General features: G+C 35.9%; 1 protein-coding gene across 17 annotated transcripts in view; it reads right to left on the reverse strand.

The window, feature by feature from the left end:
* The window catches only part of DLG2 (discs large MAGUK scaffold protein 2), a 1,902,487-nt gene that overhangs the window by 18,391 nt on the left and 1,862,785 nt on the right, over positions 1 to 21,311 (reverse strand). For 10 of the 17 annotated variants that reach the window (XM_045817836.1, XM_045817832.1, XM_045817840.1 and 7 more), the window contains one exon: positions 11,072 to 11,171. In XM_045817836.1, coding sequence (XP_045673792.1) covers positions 11,072 to 11,171 — 100 coding nt within the window. Of the gene's footprint in view, positions 1 to 6,991; positions 7,034 to 10,203; positions 10,250 to 11,071; positions 11,172 to 21,311 lie in introns of all 17 variants that reach the window. The other 7 variants (XM_045817835.1, XM_045817843.1, XM_045817839.1 and 4 more) reach the window with 2 other exon arrangements.

A 21,311-nucleotide genomic window follows, 5' to 3' on the forward strand; every position in this document is an offset into this window, starting at 1 on the left:
TCAATCATCTGTTTTACCCAGTTAATGACCTGAGCATGAGATTAGGCTGACTCAGTCGCAAACCCCAGAAGGGTCTGCTTTTTTGTTTGTTTTAGGCCTAGGACTGACTATCCTTTGGTGGGAAGTTTAGGGCTGTTGAAAAGAACTTCCTGTCTGTTGTGTTATAAAGGAGGTGTGTGATACAAGGTAGTTTTTCCTGAAACCAAAGGGCAAGGGATCTCCTCGCTCTATCTTCCCATCACCTGTCAGTCGGCCAGTGCCACATGTTCCTCCTTCAAGAGCCACAGCATCAGAACAGGTGTGTTCATTTCATCAAAGGAGTTAATATCACAGACAGTTTGATACTAACAACCGACTTGGGGACATTAAGCAGTATGTGGATAAAGCTGTAATGTACATATGTCTTCCCTGGAGACTGAGTAGCTGGGGTTGGGTCATGGTGTGTTACATGTACAAGTGTGAAAAATGGCCCCTGGCCTAAGTTGCCCTTTACCGCACCCTCAAGCAGGGCCCACTCTCAGAATGGCACCACTAGGCCAAACTGCCTCCTAAGGCATGGAGAGTGGGCCTGCACTTCCGTCTGAGTCGTGTCTGCTCATGGCTTCCCCAGAAGTCTTCAGGGGACACTGCCACATCTGGGCAGGGGTTTGGTATGTGGAGAGTCAGATTCACATTTTTTTTAATTAAAAAAATGATTCATTTTAGTAAACAAAACTATTGACATTTAGAGAGGCTAGGTTAAAAAAAAGTGATTGACAGCTAAGCCCCACTTATCTAAAGCCTGAGATGTAGAGGTTGTAGGGATTGCAGATAGGTGTACAATGGCTGGGGAAAATATATGGCTTTAGAAATAGAGGCATGGCTTTCTCAGTGCCCATGTTAGACTTTAATTTTACAGGGTGATCTAGGTGGAGTGATTAATATGCGGATGGAGAATACTAACCACTAGATAACAAATGTTTTAAACATCAGGTGTTCCTCATGCCTCTCTATGAGACCGGGAACTCCGTAAAGGCAAGGACTGAGTTTCATTGATTACTGTGTCTCTAGTACTTAGCATACAGAAAGATGTCAGTGAATTAGCATTCTGATTTCAGCAGTAGAAAACAGGATGAGCAGTGAGGCCAGAGGCAGGCTCTACTTTGTGTTTCTGTTTATGGGCTTTCATTTTGGGAAGTGTGGTTTTCTTTAAGTGAGTGTAACCTGTTATGTTCCCACAGGAATCTCTTTCCAATGGTCTTGCAAATCATTCTGATGGAATGTTCTAAAGGCAAACCTTAAATAAGATATTTGGTGTCAGAATGCATAATTTCTGATTCAGAAAACTAGGCCAAGGCAACATAGCTTTGATCAACTTTGCTAGGCAATCCTGCAGTTCTTTGTTTATCCATTGCTGTTTGGTTTATTTTCTAACTTGTACAAGACACTGCTTTGCATCCAGAGCAGTGATACTGGCAGACTGCAGTGACAACATCCCTACATCAAGGCCCATTTCGATTCTAATGACCCTGTGACAATCAGGTCCTATGTAAAGAAGTCTGTAGGGAAGCTATGGCAGCTGGTCTCACAAAATAGCTGTGAATTCAGCACCTTAAACCAATTTTCACTTTCATGTTTGAGAATGAAAAGCCCTATGGTAATGGAAAGTAGACTAAGAGGAGGAGGGGCAAAAGTCACAGCAATGAAGGAAAGGTAATGCATGCATGTATGGCACTTTCCAGGCCATAAAGAGCTTTCACATGCATTGGCTTCTATTTTTCACAGCCATTTCTTTTGAGGTACGTGCTCTGATGATAACCCATATTACAGATGGAGAAGCTGAAACTTAGAGATCATAATGGGGCCTGTTTTCTCAGGTAATAAGTAGTGGAGTCAAAATTTAAAACCACGTCTTTCTTGACTCCTTGTTGAGTATATAACACTGCCTGAAGCAGACAATAAAGGTAGACTTCTCCGTGGGGGCTGAGATCCAGGGATAGACCTCACAAATGGCAAAAGGTGGGTGGCAGGCAGCCGCTGAACTGGGTCAGAGTCCATGAGAGACCACCTGCAAACACCACCTGTAAACATCAACCCTTAAAAAAATGTGGCTGTTATCTCCATAAAATAGTCATTCTTAGTAGATTTCCTAATTTTTGTTTGGGGGTGTTGGCACTTATAAATAACAGCTGACAAAAAGGTACCAACTATTACTTGGCCTTGTTTTTGCAGCTGCATGGCTGAGAGTGGGAAAGCAGCAGGCTGTGTGGGCATGCCTGCAGCTGTAGAAGCTTAGCAGAGGTCTTTGCAACCATTTCTGCAAGACACCTGGTGTCTGAGCTGGAAGACGGTCACAATAAGTGGGATTCAGAGTAAGACCTTGATGTGCCCTCATGATAGAGAAAAGTAAGCTGATGTTCTTTCAGAATTTGTGGAAACTAGAAAAGAAAGAGGAGGGAAGTGAAGACCAAGGAGAATTAATGTTCTACATTTAGTGTTTAGTGCCTGCATTTGATGATTGTTAAGAATAAATTAGGTTCTTAGAGCCACAGAAAGTTACTGTTAAGGCTTTCAAGTTTATGTGGTTCATGGATGGCGAGTGTGTAGCACATGATGCCACTGCCCACCCCATGTCTTGGACAGGCGTCACTAATGGGTCACTGCCTGCATTAACTGCTGAGCCTTAAGTTGACGCCAATACTTTCAGTACAACTCTTCAGGCAGATACTACTAATTGGTCAGAATTGGAATCTTGATTAAAATCTACTGGCCATCTCTGTTCTAACCCAAACAACTCATTTTACATAGGAGAGGACAGAGGTTCAAAGACGTTGAGTGATTTCTTCAAGATTACAGTGAATCTTCAAGGAATATTCAGAAGATTAAATCAGTTAATATATACAGGACCTTAACATCAGGCTTAGAACATGGTTAATGCTATGTAGATGTTGCTGATTGCATTAATTTGATAGGGGGTGGGGTGGTTGACATGCATTAGGTAAAATGTGAAGAGGCTGGGGTTATAAACTATAGAGAAGAGTGGAAATGTATGAGATTCAGAATTGGTACCTACAGTACCACCTTATCAGTGAGGTATGTCACCTCTTGGAGATTCACCTTCCTCATCTGTACAATGAAGTATTACTACAAGACGTATCTCACAGTTTTGTTGCAGAAATCAAATGAGAAAATAGAAGTGATGAAAAATTGCTTTATGAAAGCTAAAGAACTAGAAGAAATATAAGGGCAATGCTTGAGAAGTGAAGAAGAGGGGAAGAATATGGGAGTCATTTTGACTGATTCCAGTGGAAAAGTCTTGGGTCTCCTCATTGGCCTCTCAGTTTCACTCAGATTATTTCACCAGATTCTAGTTTTGAAAATCCTACTTAGCTGATGAGCACTAATGGCTTAGAAGGATAATCATGAGCTCTCTCATATCCACAATGACATAAAGAGCTTTACTGAGCTTTGAGGAAGGCAGGTCTTCAGGTGTAGAGATTTGCAAAGTCGTTGTTATGCCTATATGGTCTTTATTGCATCCCAATTCAAGGGCAATTGAAAGCTCAGCTATAAAACAACCACAAATATAAGCCAGCACTGCACTACTTTGTTGACAGACAGAAATCTGAAATTAGCCCATAATTAACATAGTTTTGAGGTGGCATTTTACATAATTAGACAACACGCACTGTAATTAAGTACATTTTGGGTAGTGCTCAGTATAGTTGGATTTTTAAAAAATAATTATTCTATAATGACTGAGATGGTGCAGCAAAGCTCTGAGCTGTTTATTAGAGTTTGAGGATTGTTTAAGTGTGTGTGTGTGAGAAAGCCTGTGTATGAGGCTTTCAATTAAGGATGTCACAACATGAAATCCCAGGATGCAGTGTGGACGTGCCCTCTGCAATTGTGAAACACACTTGCCGGGGTCTTTGTCTGTAACCACTGGCCATTTTTAAAAGGCATTTTGTCGCCAGAGTGGACATGGTATGATTCTAAGGGCAAAATGGCACCTGGACATCAGTGAAAGAGGGTCTTTTTAATATTTGTTGACTCTGCTATTTACAAAACATAAAGTAGTCATAATCATAGCAAGAGTCAGGAATTCAGTAGAAAAATGCAGCCTATTTTGATTTCAAAATGGCACTTTCTGGAAACCAGGTCTGTCCCAAGCCTGTGTGCCTTTTTTCATGTCACTGCCCTGCCTGGAAGGTTTCTTCTCAACTTATCTAACTGGTAAGCACCTCAACTTTCCAAAGCTCAGCTCAAAGGCCACTTTCTCTTTGAAACAACCTCTGAAGCCCCCACTCTTCTTGGGCTAGACTTTTACCCTAGGAACTGAAACAACTTTGTGCATTTTTTATTCATTCCTCTTTCTCTTCCACTGTATGTGTGCTGAGTTCCAGGGTCGGTTGAGATTCATATTGGGCTTCATGGTGCGTATAAAGAGAACATGACATGTAGTAGATGCTGAATAAATAAATGAATATTGCTCTGGAATTCTTCATGTTTCCACCCTAGAGAAAGAAATCTTTATTCCTCGAAGCCATGACCAAGCTCTTCTTACTTCTGATCATTTGTAAAGAAAGCAATCTGAGAGGCAGTCATTCTGTAACCTCAGATGATACTCAAGCCAATATAGATTATTAGACTCCACATTTGCTGTAGTAATATACTAAAGTTCAGTTCCAACTCTTCTCTCTTCTCATGGGTACTTCAAGCTGCTTCCAAGTGTTTCCTTTATTCACTCAATTAATATTTATGTGCACCTACTATTTGAGAGTGAAAAGAATTATTTGATGACATCCTGGAGCCTTACTACCAAAACTTGTCAAGCAGCTGAAAGCCTTGGTCCAATTTTTATAACTTAATGATTCTAGGAAGAACATTTCCACCTCTGAAAGAGAAAAGAGGGGCCTCTGAAAAACTCTTTAACAAGATTTCCAGTGGAAAAGGCAGTTCTTGCACATATTTTCCATGAAAAGGATTGAAAAGAGCAAGGCCTGATGCTTCTCCTTTGTGACTATAGGATGGATGGATGGAAGCACAACACTTAAAAATTGAAAACTCAACATCAAAAAAAAAAGTAGGGCCATACAAAAAAGAAGAAAATTTTACCCTTTGAACAGCAGGGATGGACCTGGAGAACATTATGCTGAGTGAAATAAGCCAGTCAGAGAAAGACAAATACCACATGATCTCACTCATATGTGGAATCTAATGAACAAATAAAACTAATAAGGACAATGGGGGCAGACCTATAGATGGAGAGCAGGATGACGGCTAGTGGGCGGGGGGAGGTGAAGAGGTGGAAGGACTGAGCAAAAAGGAAAAAGGACTCAGGGATGTGAACAACAGTGTGGTTAATGGGGGGGGAGGATGGTATAAGGGGACTAAATGGTAATGGAAAAATCACAATAAAGATGAAATAACAAATAAAATAAAAAAGTAAAATAAAAAAAAGTAGGGCCATGAAACCCTGACAAACAAGTAATATATTTCCTTATTCTAAATTGAAGGGCCTCAGGTGTCAGGAAGGAAATTTTAGGTCACTTCTTCTTGGCCTGGATTCTTTGTTTTAAAATTAAATGAAGAGAAGGGCGGGGGGGCAAATGTTTTTCTAAGTTTGGATAACTGGAAGAATCTAAAATTGGTAAGGACCAAATTGAGGACAAGAACTCTTTGATTCCTTCATTCATAAGACTTGTCATTATGTTGAGGAAGAAAATTAGGTGTTCTAAAACTTGATGGACCAAGGGTATCTCATCATAATATCTTTTATTTTATTCTGTGGTCTGTTTCTTCTTCCTCCCCTGGCCCCGACCTCATTCTGCCACCTTTCTTCTTTTGTGCTTTTTTCTACTTGCCACCAAACTGATTTTCCAAAGCCTTTCTCAAAATCCTATTAAATTTGTCATATTTAAGAACACTACATGGCATTCCACCTTAAAAAAGACATGGTTTTGTAAAGTACCATGCTGTAGTGAGAAAAATAGAACCAACCAAACAAAAACTATTCTAGTTTTCAGTTAATACAATATTCAAGGGAAATAAGCCCAATCAATTTCTGTCTTGGTAGCTGTGGGTCATATGTATTGGGTTATATGCAGTTTTCTAATATCCTCAGCAGCTGCTTTTTGAGAAACCCATTTCAGTAAGGAGTACAAATAAATAAATATTATAGAAATCGTAAAAATCCCAGATAATAATATGCACCAATGTTAGTCATGAAAAACCAGTGTGTAGGTGGTAAGAAACCACAAGAACAGATCAAAAGGATGTGCTCAGTGAGTATTTTTATACACCAAACAAATGGCTTGAGGTGACCAAACAAAGATCAGAAATAATTTTTATGTAGTTACCTACCTTTTCAGTTAAGCTTTCTGATCCAAGATTTGTTCACTTAAAAAAAAATGTGAGGTCCTTCAACATTAAAGGATGAAACTTTTTCATCACTTCCCAACCATCAAAAATGTAAAGTTAGATATGTCATAGTGTCTACCTTAAAAATTAATCAAGGAGAGAAGAGATATAAAAAGTTCATGCTTGATTTAAAAGGAATGCCATAATTTATAAAGATTTCTCTTGCAAAGGGGAGCCAGGAACAGAAAAGGCAAAATTAGAAGGAAAATAAAATCATGAGGGTTGAAAATAAAACCTTTCAACCCTCCTACAGGGAATTTGAGTTATTTTTTGTGGTGGGGAGCAGAATGTCAAAATCCACCAGGTTGAACCCTGCCCCACCCCCATCCTCCCCTTCCCCAGGAGCATTGCCTCATAGGCCAGTCAACTGAGGTTGGAACCACTTGTATAAACCACCACTCCACTGATGGCCCTAGTGTCTTCTGTGTCTTTCCACATCAAATGATGATTTCATTTCAAGCCATTTGCTTTGGATGAAGATGATAAAGGGCAGCAAGTGAAAAACAACAACAGCAAGAATCTGAAATGACCACCACAGGCAATGGGGCAATTGCAAACAAAAGAACCACAAACCAAAGCAATAACTTACGGTAGCTACTTTCGCTATCGCTGGCATTAGAAGAAACATGTTCTGCAAGAACAGCACAGCAAATTAAAGAGATATCAAGCATTGGCGAGCAGCCAGAACTTAAAGAAATACACTCATGCAAGGCCACTAGAAAAGTGAGCAAAAGGCAAGTAAAAGGCTGCGGAGGAGACCGCATTAAGAAATCGCAGATAAGATAAAAAAGATGAAAACTTTATCTCCATTTTATAGGAAACTACTATTTGATTGCTGCACCTTCTTTTTAGAAAAGTATCTTTAATTACAAAAAATGTATGATGTCAGTCCATGCACTTTTCTTTTTGTAAATACTTGGACCTGTTCTTATAGATCTGATTTCCAGATTCAGGTCAACCTGTGTCTCAGCTGGTGTTTCTTGACTATAATCTCAGGGGCTTCTAACCTGGCCATTTCCTTCCAGGCTTTTTGTTTTTCTCTTTTAGCCTTTAAGAATTTTATAGGAATATTGCATTTCAAATTGCCAGTTGATCCCTGGAATCCCTTGAATTTTATTTCTATCTAAATACTTCCTCAGCTAATTCTCAGGATGAAAAGAAATTGCTGGAGATCTTCCCTGTTTCAGTGAGTGACTAGAAAATCTTGGAGGAAGAAATGAGTCACTGAAAAATATTTTATGATTTAGTGTGATATTTCCTTATTGTTATTTTAAGGTTCTTTGGATAGTTATTAGGTTCTGGGAGAATAAAACAGACAGGAAGTAAGTGATCTGAAACCAAGCTGGTCCTGGCATGAAATGTATTTTTAAGTCATGTTGAATGATTTGCTTATACAAAGATATGTCATATTTTTGTAACTAAAATCACAATTTAGCTCACATAACAGGGATGTATATACCAGAATTAGAGTTTTTATTTCCAAAATCATATACTTTCATCTGTACTATATATTAAATTATAAAAAGATAAGTTCATCGACTTATTGACTTCTTTGTATATCAGGTTAATTACATGAAGAATATGTGACTCTTTGATTTCTGAAGCTTATTAGCAATAATTTTCACTTTTTAAAAAGTGACAACTATTGCACATTTTTAGAAAAAGGGAAAGTATATATTATTGTCTAACAGTAAAAATGTTCATTAAAATGTATTTGATATTATAGATTCTTGCCAATTGAATGGATTAGTTTTTTATTTAGCTTTACTGAGGTATAACTGACAAATAAAATTGTAATACCTTTATAGTGTAAAAAGTGATGACTTGATAAATGTGTAAACATCATGAAAAGATTCCTACAGTTGAGTTATTTTACACATCCGGGTGGATTACTTTGGTCATGACACTGATGAAAACCAAAGCCCAGGTCAAAGTCACACGAACCATTTCTCTTTGTATTGGTGTGTGACCAGAACTGCACTGCTAATGCAGGTACACATTTGACAAATGCAGAAGGGCACTAGGGAAAGAAGTGTGGATGAATAAGTGCAAATTTGCTTTTTGTTACTGAAAAAAAAGTCAAGGCATACACCCAACAATGGTTCATCTTAAGGCACATGATTATTTTAAGTGCTTTGAATTGGGAATGCCAGGGTTTCTTGTTTGTTGGCTTTTGATTTTTACTTCTAAGATAATTTAGAATGAGGCTACACTATCTGTGGAAGAATTTAAGATCGTGCAGCATTTTATTTAACAAATGGTCTCTCTTACCATCCAGATATTGTATAATAGAATTTTTGAGGGTAAGAAGAAATTAAAAATGTGTTTCAGCTAAAGTCCAAATCATGGCCAACAATGGCATTAATTGGCAAATGATGTTACCTCGTGAAATCTATTCAATTTTTTAAAGAGTAAGAAAACACTTGCCATTTTAGATTTAAAAGGGCATCATTCATATTTTTGACACTCTGATGGTAACTACTTTTAAATGATGCTCATTTATTAGCAATACATTAAAATGCTTCCCTCTCCCCGCCTCAACTGAAAATGTAGAAACTCTGGTGGTGGTACTTGATGGTTCCAGGTAACATTAAAATCAATATATGAACTTGAGCCACTAATTCAAGAAAAATTTCATGACCTGTCCCACACAGAGACTCAAAGATAAAGTTTTCATCTTTAAGTAGATCAGCAATTACTCTTGATCGAATTTTGTGTTCTATATACACGTAGCTAAAAAAAAAGTACAAAGTAACAATTTGAAGGATGAAGGGTATCATTTTGCAGGGTTATATAAACAGCTCTTGAAAACAAAGTTCAACTCAAAGCTATTTTGTTTTATACAAATGAAATGAATAGCTTCTAAAAATATTTTCCATAGCTGTTAAATTAAAACCAAACAAACAAAAATTGAACATGTGATACAGTTTCAAAAGACACAAAACTCTCTTCTTATTTTACTGGTGCCTACACAATGGAGATAGTATTAAAGAAAGAAAAATCATAGCATAGTATATTAATATACAAGATTATTTTTTATTGCTCAGTGCAATGAGACATAGACTAAAGGCATTAATAACTAGAAGACTTAAAATTTAATATATTTAACTTCCCACTATAAAATGAAGACATGATTATGTAATGCAGCTACTATATCACTAACAGAACAACATGTTAACACATATCTAAAACTTTATCATACAAACGTTTCAAGCAGGACCACTGCAAGTCAGGGAAAAAAATCAAAGTTAATAACAAAGAATTAGTCATAGAAGATCAAATAGCTTAATATTTACACTTTGAGAATGCATGTTCCTTTTGTCTATAAAATAGCTCCTTTACTAACAGCAAAGTACAACCCAATTATGAAATTTGGCAAAATCTGGGTGAAAAGGTCATGAGAAAGAACATACAGTACATTTCTGCTCCCCTGTTCTAGAACATTCAGCTTTGCCCTTTCATTCAACATGGATCCTTGCTCTTTGAGAGGTATTAGGCTGCAGAGCAAGTGATGCCAATAGTTGGCATCAGGACCATGTTGGCCATATCACACGGTTAGAAAGGGAAGGTGTGAATTGCAACAGAAGTTACAGTGCCTGACACACTTGGCATTTAAATGCTGACATGCAGAACAAAACAGCTGAAAGTTACTTTGTAGGAGCATTCACAGCTAGGTAACAAATAAAACTCGTATCTTGTGCATGCTAGGAGTGGAAGGCCCTCAAGAAAAGGAACAAAAGCCAAACTCAAAAGGAAGGGAAAAGAAAAGAAAAGTTACAGTGACCATTCCTGGGAACTTACTCAGAGTCTTTGTTCCATAACCGTCGTCACCTAATCCGGGGATGTCCTGCATGGAAGTCCCCAGAGAGAGCAATGAGAGAGGAAGAACAGCCACGGAAGAGGAAGGAAGAAGTCAGTGGAGTTGAAATGAATACTACCATGACAGACCGGGTTGCCTAAGCAATCTGGATCCCAATCTCTCTTATTTTGAAAGAACTTTCGCCCCAAACTCCCTGGGCTGAGACTCAAGAATGTGTAAAGCAACTTGAAAGGTTTAAGCAGAAGATTGATATAAAAAAGGAAAGATCCAACAGATGCCATTTTTGCCCATTGTCTATGTTGCCACAGAAATGTAGCACTCAGAGCAATGATCCACTTTGAGTTTCGTGGCCAATTCTTAGATTTAGTGTCCACCAATTCAAGCTCACTGCTCAGTAACAGTTTGATATTCGCTGGATGTGAAAGAGTGAACAAATGCTAGTTGTCTATACAGGTAATTTAATCACTTCTGATTAGCTAGCATTTCAAAAAGTATAGGTGGCAATGGAATCTAATAATTCCGTCCAGAATAGAATTTGTCTCAAGCCCTAGAGAGTTGCAAGACAGAAAAGGCAAACTAGACCCAGTTCTGGTCACAGATGAATGCTCTTTGGAAGCGAAGTCCCAGCTTCCTTAAGTCCCTCTCCAATGCATTCCACACGGGAGAGCCCCACTAAGGGAAGGATCCAGACTGCAGCCAAACACTGGTCACAGTAGTAAGCCCTGACCTGCCTGCCTGCTGTGTTTGTTTGCCTAGGCATGTGGCGTGGGGCAGCCTACATCATGCGTGTTGCAGTGAAGGATTTTTCTCTTGTGTTGCATGTGACATTCTCTTTGAAAATCTACTTACGTTCAGGATCACTGGTTTCCTGCTCACTCTGCTCCTTGTTCTTGTAGAATGGGAATTTTCGTGAAAAGATGAAGCTCTTTTTACGCTTGTCATTGAATGACTGTGAAGGAGAAAAGGCATGGGGCAAAAACAGGGGACGTCTAATTGTTGTCACACTCATGCTGACAAAACAACTAGTTTGTAAAAGCAGAGAGAGCTGCAGTGACGCAAGTGGATAGTCTAGAGAGGTGCCGGAGGGTCCTTGGAGGCAGAATTTAATTTCAAAGAGTGTAAATTCTGAATGATGACACCTTGGAATAATTGTATTTTAATTAAAAATCTGGCTGTAGATAAATGATGGTACAAAGAGACAAAGAGTATTGAATTGGAAGCAGAAGACCTAGAGTCTCTGTCCGAGTCTTATCCTAGAGTTAATGAATTGCTAGTTATCACCTTAGACAGGTAACTGAATCTCTCTGAGCCTCAGTGTCTTCATCTACATCATAAGAATAATGATAGAGGCTCTTTCGTTGTGAGACTCATGTAAGGCAGTAGAAATGTAAAGTACTATACAAATGTTTATCATCTTTATATTGTCAGGTAGAAAAGATTTTACTAGGACACTAGACGCATCAGTGATTAGATGTCTTTTTAAATAACTTGCATTTGAGTTACTTCAACCTAGACTTAATGAAAACCACACTGAAAAGTGTATAGATTTATGATCTATGATCATTATAGCTATTTCACACACAAATAAATATAGTATAATATTTTCATTCATAAGTGATTTTAAAGATAATTAAGCCCCACGCCTTCATTGGTGGACAGGGGGCCAGAGGCACAGAGCAGTTGAGTCCCTTGCCACAGAGCTGGATGGTGACACAGTCAACCAAAATCTGTTAAAATTGTTGCTAAAGAGGTATTAACTTGACATTCACTAAAGCAAGGGAGATATAACAGCTACTTAATCTATATTCTGACTTGATAAAAAAATCATGAAAGAAGGATTGTCCTTAAAAATGTAAACCACTCCATTAGCTTAAATGAGGCTAGATTTAAAATAATACATAGACACATAACATAATACATATATTAGAAACTATTCATTCATGTGAATACAAGATGCTTGCCTAGAAGACTCCTTAAAAAATTTTCACTTATTCCCACTGTTGCTGTTATGTAAATGCTTTCTGAGGTTCTTCTTTGGGAAATGTGTTCACAGTCATTTTATAAGTGATAAACCATGCAAGTCTTAGTAATTTCATGTTCACTTATCATTTAAAAATTATGTGTCACCATCTCATTTGCCATCCTTGTTTAACTGATTTGGTTCTGAGGGTTACTCTCCCAGGAACAAGACATGTTACCACATCGGTACTGCAATGAGTGTAACAGACTTTGAGGGTAATTTGACAAGGAGTATTTGAAGACAGTTTTATCCATGGCACCTGGCCAGAATCAAGTAGAGCCAGCAAGGAAACTGCTTCGAAGAAGAGCACTTGCTTGTATGTATGTATTTGGTCTCATATATCTGAATCAGTAATGGGTCCTTACAGGTTGGAAGCTTGAGAAAATGGTGTAAATAACCTATTTTCTTTGTATATTCATGCACTACTAAATCAACACCCATTTGGGTCATTGTGTTCATTGAGGAAACCTCACAGCACTGAAATGTTGGTGCTCTCATTTACTGATTCCTTACTTTTTCAGTCACTAGAAACTTTCACCAAAGCCAGAGGAGCTGAATTTTATGTGTCATTAACTAGGCTTTAAGAAAAACATTAAATCAAATATTTAATAATTTTTGAAATTAAGGGACATAGTCAAGAACTAGATAGAAACATTCTCAGTTGGAAAAGAAGTATCACTTCAGAATTTATTACTCTGCTGACAGCACTTATGTTCAATAGAATTTTATCATAATTTGTCATTGAGAATTGGTCCAAAGGCAAGGCTGGGAACTGCCCCCCCCCCAATTTTTCCATTAAAAAATGTTAAGTTCTTAAAGGAACATTAAATACTCTTGCATCACTCCAGTTTCATGCCACTTTTACATTTCAAGCATATTTAAACTTCAGTAACTGAAAATAAAAGAAAAAATATCATGGGAGAATTAATGACACGTGACATTGCAAGATGTTAGACATTTAACTTCAACATTACAGATGACTTGTCATGCAAAAAAAAAATTCACAAAGTCTCATGCCAATACAAAACAATGCCAAGATGAGTAAAGCCTGGGTTAAGTGTGGACACAGGTGGACAATGTGGAGGCCTCTGAGAGACAAAACGGGGCCGAGAGCAAACCACAGCACTGAAACCATCTCACGGGGTCAAAGGAAAATGAAAATGTGTTGCTTGTGATGAACTCTTCTATCTTTTCAAAGCGGAGACTAATGTGTTAACATTTACCAAGTATGAAAATGCTGTGTATCATGAGTCATCTGACTGGGGCATAATATTTAACACTGCATTTGTAAAAGAGCAGAAAATAGATAATAATTCCTCAAAGAATAAAATCGTCTAACATAGTCTTGTAACCCAAAGCCATCTCATATTGGACTTAAAGAAAAGGTCATGACTAGTTGGTGGTGACATTTATGGACACAAGACCAAAGCACAACTGTAGGTCACACTCACGGATTTAAACATCACACATTTAGGGTCTTAGTTAAACACTTCAACTCTAAGAGTTTATGTGTGTTTTATTTATGATGCTCTAACGCTATTCTTTATTTTTTATTAGACGTGTTTAATACTCTTACACAGGCTCTTTTGTTGCTGTTAATTTTTCTTTTAATTTAGAAAAGGAAAATCTGTTACACCAGCGTTAGGTGAGAAAAATAAACTGGCAATTGTACTATGTATAGAGCGCATGGTTCTGAAGCAGCCGCAGGCTGGTTTGCAGCTCTGTTAATCAAACTTGATCAAAGTCATATTTTTTCCCTCTACATTACAGTATTTTAAATCCCATCCATTGCTTTCAGGGAGGGAACTCTTTAGAAGAGGGATTTTAAAAATACCAATCTCGTGTGGCAAGTAGCCAGTTGCCATACCTAAGAATTCTATTTTGGAATTTGACATGAATTACTGAGTTCTTATGAACAAAAGTCATGAAACAACTAATGCTTATTAAGCAATTATTATGTGCCAGTGTTGGTTCTAAAACTGCACATGTGCTAACCTCCACACTAACTTTATGAGGTTGGTATCATCATTTTTCTCATTTTACAGGTCAGGAAACTGGAGTTTACAAATCTTCTGTTACTTGCCCAGAGTCACAGAGTTGGTGAGCAGTGAAGGCAGGATCTGAATTTGCAAATATTTCTGCATGCAAAATATTGCTGTTCTTATGAGTGAGATGAATTTCTGTAACCAGAGCCTATTTCAAGTTTATATTTAAAATTATTAGTATTTGACCTTCTTGAGTGATCCCATAATCTGTCATCATTCCCACAGCTTCACTGCTTGGCAATTATTTTTTTAAGCCATCAGATGCTATTGGCTCCAAAAATATTTTTGTGGGTTACCCTGCTGCATGTTGGATACCTATTTATGTTTCTGAGCTTTATTCTACTGTTGTTATTCTTATCACAATGTAAACAAGTGAAATAGGAAGTATTTCAATGGGATAGGCTATGAGCAGGACTGAGGGCAGGGGATTCAGGGAGTGGCAAGTGACAACTATGATGTTAGTTTTAGGGGACATTAAAGTGTTCGAAAATTAGATTGTGGTGGTACTAAAAACAATACATTGTACACTGCGAGTGAGTTGTGTACTATGTGAATGATATCTCAATAAGGCCATTAAAAAAAACCCCTCTCCCAAACTCCATACCATGGGGATGAAAGGAAAACACTCACAGCATGTTTTCAATCTTATTTGGTGTAAATATTTTTTTACCTTTAATTGAATGAAAGGACACAATCCTCCCCAACCCTTGCAATCCACCAGATACATATGCTTGTTTGTCTAGTTCTCTGTGTCTGTTAAATGAATACCTTTCATGTTGTGACAGACATTAGCACCCATACCAGGAGGCAGTGTATTGCCACTGTCACCCAGAAGTTTCTGAATTGGTAGGTTAGTGATGTTCAACCCTTTTCAACTCATAGCACACATAAACTAATTACTAAAATTCTGCAGCACACCAAAAAATACAGTTTTTTTTTGCTAATCTGACAAAAATAGGTAATAATTTTGATTCATTCACACAGAACAGCTATTGTTGTGTTGGTTGTTGTAATTTTTTTTAAATTTGACAATCTGTGGGAAAAGATGTCCATGCTCCTGACTAAATAGTCAAGGATTGCATGTGCTAAAATTTCTTGTGGCACATTGACATGGTCTTGCAGCACATGGGTTGAAAATTGTGTGTTAGGTCAAATGGTGTAAAATTGCTGAGCCTGACCCCAAGTTGTAATGGCATTGGTGAACTCACTTACAATATAATACACACTCACAAAGAACAAAAGGAAACAAAACAAAACCCCTCAAATTCTACTTCCCCCATTTGAATCCCATGTTCTTAAGACATTTGAGTGAAACTTGACATTTTTTTTATCCTTCCCATCTAGAAAACTGTAACTATTGATATGTTTCAGTTTTCTTCTCATCTTCCTCCTGGTTCTAATTTTTCAAGCTTTGAACTTTTCATAATTCTAAACTGTCACGTTTATGATATGAATGTTCTCTGGGCAGAAGTTACATTTAAATTTGTATTGAGCTCAGACACACTTTTTTGTGGTCTCCTTATTTTTTATAAATGCTTCTTTCCTCTCAATTCATTCTCTCCTCTCCTCTAAAATAATTATTCCCTTTGGCAAATTGTTACTATAAATTTGGGACACCACTTTGCATTATACATATCTTGTTTCATATAGAAAAAGGAGAATTTTAAAGCAAGAGAAGTTCAAGAACAAGTACTAACAAGACAAAAAGGTTGTTAAGGGAAAAACAAGAATTGGCTTGAGATGTATCTGTTCCAAGAAATGTGTCTGTATAAATGATTTGTGGTGTCTATGCCATTTCCCAATTCAAAGAAGGTTTCTTTTTCATCTTAAGAATTAATGAATCTAGGTAGGCACCGAGCATCAATTGCTGGTAACATCATACACACAAAAGGACAAGCAGATGACATGTGCTACTTGATGGGAGAACAAAATATTGCTATAAAGTAGACACATAAACATCTACTTGTAAACAGAAAGAAAACAACAAATCCTCCTCTTCCCAATGAATCTGAATTGAATCAAACCTTTAGATATGACTAATAGTTAACAGAAATAAAGAAGACAGAGAAACAATAAATTACACTATACAGAAAATCTGGAGCAAACTCCATAAGACAAATGACCTGGTTTCTTAAACATAAAAATTGAAGAAAACAATTAAAAAATGAAGAGAAAATGTATAGATCAGAAGAGACTTAAGATGGATCAACCAGTTGCAATAGACTTCATTTCTTGTTCAAACAAATTATAAAACAAAACAAAGCAACAACAAAGCATTTATGATATTTAAGAGTGAATTTGAGACCTGAAAAAAAGACTGGATATTTGTTAATCCAGTAAGTGTTAATTTTTAATGTGTGATAATGGCATTGTAGTCATGTCATGTTGAAATATTTATAGTTGAAATGATTTGACACATTGAATTTGCTTCAAAAAAACATGGGAAGAACATTGTACTCTGACTATTTACCCTTAGAATATATTCTAAAGACAGAATTGCAAACAGATCTTAAATCCGCTTCCCTAGTTTATTATTAGTTGAATTCCGAAACCATTTGGTGTTTGAGTAATGAGCAAATGAGAAAATACACGGGTTTTGTTGGGAAAGAGGGTGCCCTTGTGAAAGGAGGGTGAGGTAAAATGGGAAATAGGAGAAGGAGAAGAATAAGCTTATGATGGTAAATAGTAATTAGAAGTGTCTGATATAAACTTATGATTTTTCTAAAAAAGTTTATTTCCTTTCTGGTCATTAAAGAAGCCTAGATGTAATGATACCCCAGTAACAAAAAGCACACCTGGTACTCAGATTTTGGATTCCAAATACCATTTTCCACAAGAAAGAACTAGTGTGTTTGTTTGTTTGTTTGTTTGAGAAATGGCTGATTCCATGAGCAGTGAAAGTATAAGATGAGGCTGAAAGATTTTTGTTAGGACTGGAAAGTAAGAAGTACTAAACACAAACACAAAACAATTCAAAATTTAAAACTCTAAAGCTAATGGTGACATGTTGAAAAGGACACCAAAGCCAGTTTAAAAGTAGTCACACCAGCCAAAACTAGACAATTTGAATAGTCAAATAAATATAACAGAAATGGAGTATAACATATTGAATTAAAAAGAAATTCATGAGTCCTGGCAGATTATCACAAATACTTATATTAAGTAATTAAAAATAGGAAGCAAATAAAAACTCTTCAATGCAGTAGAATGCCAACTAATAACTACAGAAGGAATAGTAAAGTCAGGAAATCACCATTTTCAACTATCATAATAATTCAGGCAAGAATCATCAATGGTTGCTAAAACTATTGATTGAAAGTTTGTTGGGGAACAGCACATTTAACTCCTCATGAATTATTTAATTATTTAATTAATTTAAATAAAAAGGTGGTTAAATAATTGTTTAATCATTTAATTAAAAAAGCGGGTACATTTTCCTTTATAGTAGAGTAATCTGGCAGATCATTTTGATCACCTTAACCAAGAGATTAAACTTAGCATCATCAAATAGTGAATAACCTGACACTATGTGCCTCCTGATGGGAAGTATGGAGAAGTATACAATACTACTTTCATAGTATTCCTACCAGAAGTGCATTAGTTGCAGCTAACCAGGAAGATATAATCAGGCAAATTAAAATTAAGAGACCACTATTAAAATATCTCAATGTCATGAGAAATGTAAAAAAACCCTAAGGAACCATTCCAGGTTAAAGGAGGTTAAGGAAACAGGACAAACAAAATACAATGAAGCAACTGCTACTCTCATATGAATGCTTAGTATGGATGCAATAGCCAGTTTGAAAAATATTTTAGTTTAGCAGTTTCTTATCAAGTTAATCATACAGCTAACCTATGGCCAAGAAATCCAGCCCTGGACATTTGGTACTCAAGGGAAAAATATATATCCACAAAAAGGTGTATGAAGAATATTCATAATTACTCTCAGTTGGAAACTACTCTGATGCTCATATACAGGTAAATAGATAAGTTGTGGTACATTAATACAATGAAAAACTATTCAGCAATAAAAAGAACTGAATCCCTGATACAAACATCAACATGGATGAATCTGGAAAGTACAGGGTCTGGCAGAAGCAGAGTATAGAGTATATGAATGTCTCATACGAGATGGACAGCAATTGGCACATTTCACCTAAAATTTCATATGGTGTGATAGTGTTATGTTATAGAATTACATGCTTATGATTTTTAATAAAAGATTTTTATATAATAGAGGAGGGGCGTTATTTGTGCCGGTACTTCTATTATGCTAAGTGATAGAAGACAGACTTAAAAGAGTATTTATGTATGATTCCAATTATAAGAAGTTCTAAAACAGACAGAACTAAGCTGTGGTGGTAGAAATCAGATCAGTGACCGAGGAGTTAAGAATTAAGGCATCCATCTTTATCAGGGTTGAACCATGCCACCTCCCCAAAACATATTTCTAGCCTAGGTTACTCTCCTAAATGTATATAGATATATCTACTATGTCTTTACTTGGGTGGCAGTTATAGAAACCCGTTCCCCTTTGTCCATCTTGTGGGTGTTGACACACCTTTAAGAGTATGCTCAGGTGTTCTAGCTGAGGCTGTCACAGTGAATACCGCTCATTTTTGTATATTTCTTTCCTACCACATTTTGATCTCAGAGCAGGTACCATATCACTTTCATTTCTGTGTCTTGGTAGATAACAAATACTTATGCACCAAATATGTGCATGAACCAAAGCAGTGAGTGACGATTTCCATTGCAAATATCAGGAAAAACTTGGAGAAAAAAAGAAAAAGAAAAAGAAGGGTAGGGAAAGAATAATGAACATCTGCAGAAAAGGGGGAGGAATAATGGAAGAATAAGAACTATAGCCAAATGAGTAATATTTTTAACTTGCATTTCTCTGTAGTTATTATCTCTCAGAATTTGTTTTTCTCATGAATTTTATCTTGTAATTTTATGCTTAATGGTCTGATTTAGTTTTTGGTTGCCATTTATTGCTAGTAATAAAAATGTTGTGGCTCAGCTATTTGCTGTATATATTGTATTTTTGCATAGTATCACATTTTCAGCTCTATGATCTATAAATGAATAATAGAAAAGTTTAAAAGATTTTAATAGTATTTATAACTTCAAAGAAATGTACCATTTAATTTTCCTTTTTAAATTTTTTATCTAATGTTTATTTATTTTCTTAACTAAAAAGATTAGTTGTTTAAAATACTTTTTCTACTAACAAATGAAGCATGTCTCTTTTAGGGAAAATTAGAGAGAAATAGAAGAAAATCCTATTATTGAGAAACAAATCACCTTTACTAATATTGTTTATTGTGTTTTAAAAATTTTATTGTTTAAATTTAGTTGTGTTATATAGCCTATAGAATTAAAAATTCTGAGTTGTTTTTATTTACTATTACAATACATAGCAAAATATCATGGGAAAGGACTTTGGAATGGAGATTATATGAGGTTAGAAATGTTATTTCGTCTCGAAGCCTCAGTTATATTTAAATGTGATAATGCATAAAAAACTCCTATCATTGTCCCTGACACTTAGTAAGGCTTAATAAATGGAGTTGGTTTTAATGGTAACAGGACCACTTTCCCACATCATTAGAGAGTCTTTGGAAGCATCATTTTTAACAAATGCATAACAGTGGAATGAGACAAGCAATTAATAACAGAAATTTGGGAAATTCCCAAATATGTGAAAATATAAAAAATAAAATACTCTAGAAACTAACCAATGGATCAAAAAGGAAATTTAAGGGAAATAGTAAATGCTTTTAGATGAATGAGAATAAAGATACAAGATAGCAAAACTTATGAGATGCAGAAAAAGCAGTACTTAGAGGGAAATTTATAGGCATAAAATACCTATATCAAAAAAATTGTCAAATCAATAATCTGATCTTCTACTTGAAGACTACCTGAAGACACTAGAAAAAAGCAGATCAAAATAAACCTGCAGTAAACAGTAAAAGACAATCATAAAGATGAGAGCAGAAATTATTAAACTGGAGAAGAGAAAAAACAGAGAAATCAATAAAACCAAGGTTGGTTCTTTGCAAAGATTATTAAAATTGGTAAACTATTAGCTAGACTAAGAGAAAAAAGGGAAAGACTCTTTATTAAAATTAGAAATAAAAGAGGAGATATTATTACTGATTGTATTAAAACAAAAAAACTATAAGGGAATTCTATGAACCTTATAATTTATTGTATGTCAATAAATTAGACAATTTAGATGAAATGGGTAAGTTCTTAAAAAACCACAAACTACCAAAAGTGACTCAAAAAGAAATAGAATTCTGATTAGACCTTAACAAATAATGATATTGAATTAGTAATTTAAATAATTATCCACAAAGAAAAGCCCATGTGACTTCACTGGTAGATTCCACTAAACATTTAAAAAAAGAATAAATACAAATTCTTTACACATGCATCCAAAACATAGAAAAGGGAACACCTCCTAACTCATTCTATGAGGTCACTGTTACTCAGATACCAAAACTAGAAAAGACACCGCAAGAAAAGACTACAACCTAAAATATCTTATAAACATAAAGAAAACTTACTCAAGTGGATTTACCACAGTTAACCTAAATATTCCTATATGTTGTACGCTTCTGCAGTTTTCCATTTTTAAGTATTTTATGTTGTAATGAATATAACATTTTTGCACTTCAAACTATTTCCTTAGGATATATTTCTAAAATTTGAATTAGAGTTAAGAGTGTGGACAGTTAAAAATTTTGACACATGGTCAAATTGCTTTCACAATGATCTGTACTAAATGACATTTCTACCAGTAGCCATTTATTCTGAATTTATAATTGGTCTCAATGATGTGTCCTGACTTCCTTTTTCCCTTCTAACATCCCCTACATTCTTCTAATTACTGAATTATAATCTAAGGGCCCTATGAAAAACTACATTTAAAAGCTGTTAGCCAAGAGCAAGATTTATATAATCAAGTTATGAAAGAAAAGTGATACATCCTACAACTGGAAGACTAAGTTCT

The sequence above is a fragment of the Phyllostomus hastatus genome, unplaced genomic scaffold (assembly GCF_019186645.2).
Source record: "Phyllostomus hastatus isolate PE091 unplaced genomic scaffold, TTU_PhHast_1.1 phas_scaffold_317, whole genome shotgun sequence".
In the NCBI taxonomy this organism is placed as follows: domain Eukaryota; kingdom Metazoa; phylum Chordata; class Mammalia; order Chiroptera; family Phyllostomidae; genus Phyllostomus; species Phyllostomus hastatus.